Genomic DNA, 1686 nt, shown 5'->3' with positions numbered 1-1686 from the left:
TGGTTTTGCTTGCCCCAGCTTCCTCTTGGGTGACTTTCAGGCTCCAGACATGGGGCTTTCTGAAGCTTGTGCCTCTGCTGTGCTTTTGGTGCTGTTTGCTCTGGAGGCCTATGCCCTGGACAGCTATGTCGCAGCTGTCTACGAGCACAACGTGGTCTTGTCAGAGGACACCGAAGTGCCGGTTTCTCCTGAGGAGGCCTTGATGCTGATGGACAAAAATATGGCAATTTTGGAAGCGGCCATCAAAGAAGCAGCCAGACAGGTATTGTGACAGAGTTAGAGGCATTCATTTTGGCAAATGCTGACCATTTATTCATTTTCTTAATGGTGTTTTTTGGTTTTGTATGTTGGTACCAGGGTGCCCATATCATTGTGACTCCGGAGGATGGCATTTACGGCTGGGTCTTCACAAGGGAAACAATATACCCTTATCTTGAGGATATCCCAGACCCACAGGTGGACTGGATTCCATGTGCAGATCCTGGAAGGTATTATCCCTGCTGTGCACAGGGGAATGGTCCGATGGGAAAGACAGCTACCTTTAGGAGTGGTTGTTGGTAGTTCTGAATGTCTTGGAACAACTGCTGTGACATGAAGGCAGGTTAGCCCGTAAATAGGTTCAGGTAACTTCCTTCATCACATTTCTCTGTCATTTTTCCTCACTGTAGTTATTTTGATTTTAGTTAGTTATGGTTGATATTTATTTAAAAGAAAAACACAAACTTACAGAATCTATATTTCAGCAGTGTATTCAGCATGTTGTAGAAAATGTTTAAGATACAGGAATATTTGTGAAAAAAATCACAGCTACTACTGAAAGGGTATACTGCAAAATTTCAAATTTATTTTTTTGAATCATGACATGGTATCCTTTTTATTCTTTTCGTTAATAAATTGCACCATTTTTTGTGGCTGCAATATTTGGTGAAAGATAACAAAATGCACCATAGAAGAAACAAATTCTAAACTACTTCAGCACAGCAGCTGAATGAAGATGTGAGGCAGAAAGCTGAGATTAGCCTATGTGTTGATGTAACATTGATGCTGTGCCACACCAGCAGCAGAAAGGAGACCTGAAGATGCAAAGATTTGCTTTCACTGCAAGGAAATCCTTGTGTTTCTCACTTATCTAATGATGTGAGGTGAAGCCAGAGTTTCAGCATGCTAAGCTTTGAAGCACAAAACTGCTGCCTTCTATTGAGTAACAGAAAATGTCTGTCTCATGTTAGAAATTGCTAACTTAAACCTATCATTCGTGTGAGCTATAGTCTTGATGTTGGCATTTTCATGGATTGACTGGTTTTGATATTTTATTTCCTTTCTTCCTTCCCTGCCATTTAGGTTTGCTCCCTCACCAGTGTTGGAAAGACTGAGCTGTCTGGCGAGGAATAACTCCATCTATGTGGTTGCAAATATGGGAGACAAGAAGCCATGTAATTCCAGTGATCCAAGGTGCCCAAGCGATGGTCGCTATCAGTACAACACCAACGTTGTCTTTGATTCAGAGGGGAAACTGGTGGCTCGTTATCACAAGGTAAAAGGGTTTTACAAAGTTCAGGAAGTGCATGATCCTTGGGTGATTAAAGACGTGGAACAGAAACTGCTTCCCAGGCTTCAAGGTATTTGTACGTAGAGTCATTATATAGCAGGTGCCAGAGGGCAGGTGAAAGCCACTGCCTTAACATG

General features: G+C 42.2%; 1 protein-coding gene across 1 annotated transcript; it reads left to right on the top strand.

The window, feature by feature from the left end:
* Nucleotides 1-49: 49 nt before the first annotated feature.
* LOC104518106 (vascular non-inflammatory molecule 3) lies at nt 50-1534 on the top strand (the record flags this gene model as incomplete). Its single annotated transcript, XM_010176622.1, has 3 exons — nt 50-262; nt 358-488; nt 1342-1534. Coding segments are annotated over exons 1-3 (537 nt in total), but the record flags the coding sequence as incomplete, so codon positions are not given.
* Between the last annotated feature and the right edge of the window lie 152 nt (nt 1535-1686).

This window comes from Antrostomus carolinensis, unplaced genomic scaffold (assembly GCF_000700745.2).
Source record: "Antrostomus carolinensis isolate BGI_N321 unplaced genomic scaffold, ASM70074v2 C13370456, whole genome shotgun sequence".
NCBI classification, from domain to species: Eukaryota; Metazoa; Chordata; class Aves; order Caprimulgiformes; family Caprimulgidae; genus Antrostomus; species Antrostomus carolinensis.
Note: the sequence above shows the minus strand (reverse complement) of the source record. Positions and strands in the feature narration are given on the sequence as shown.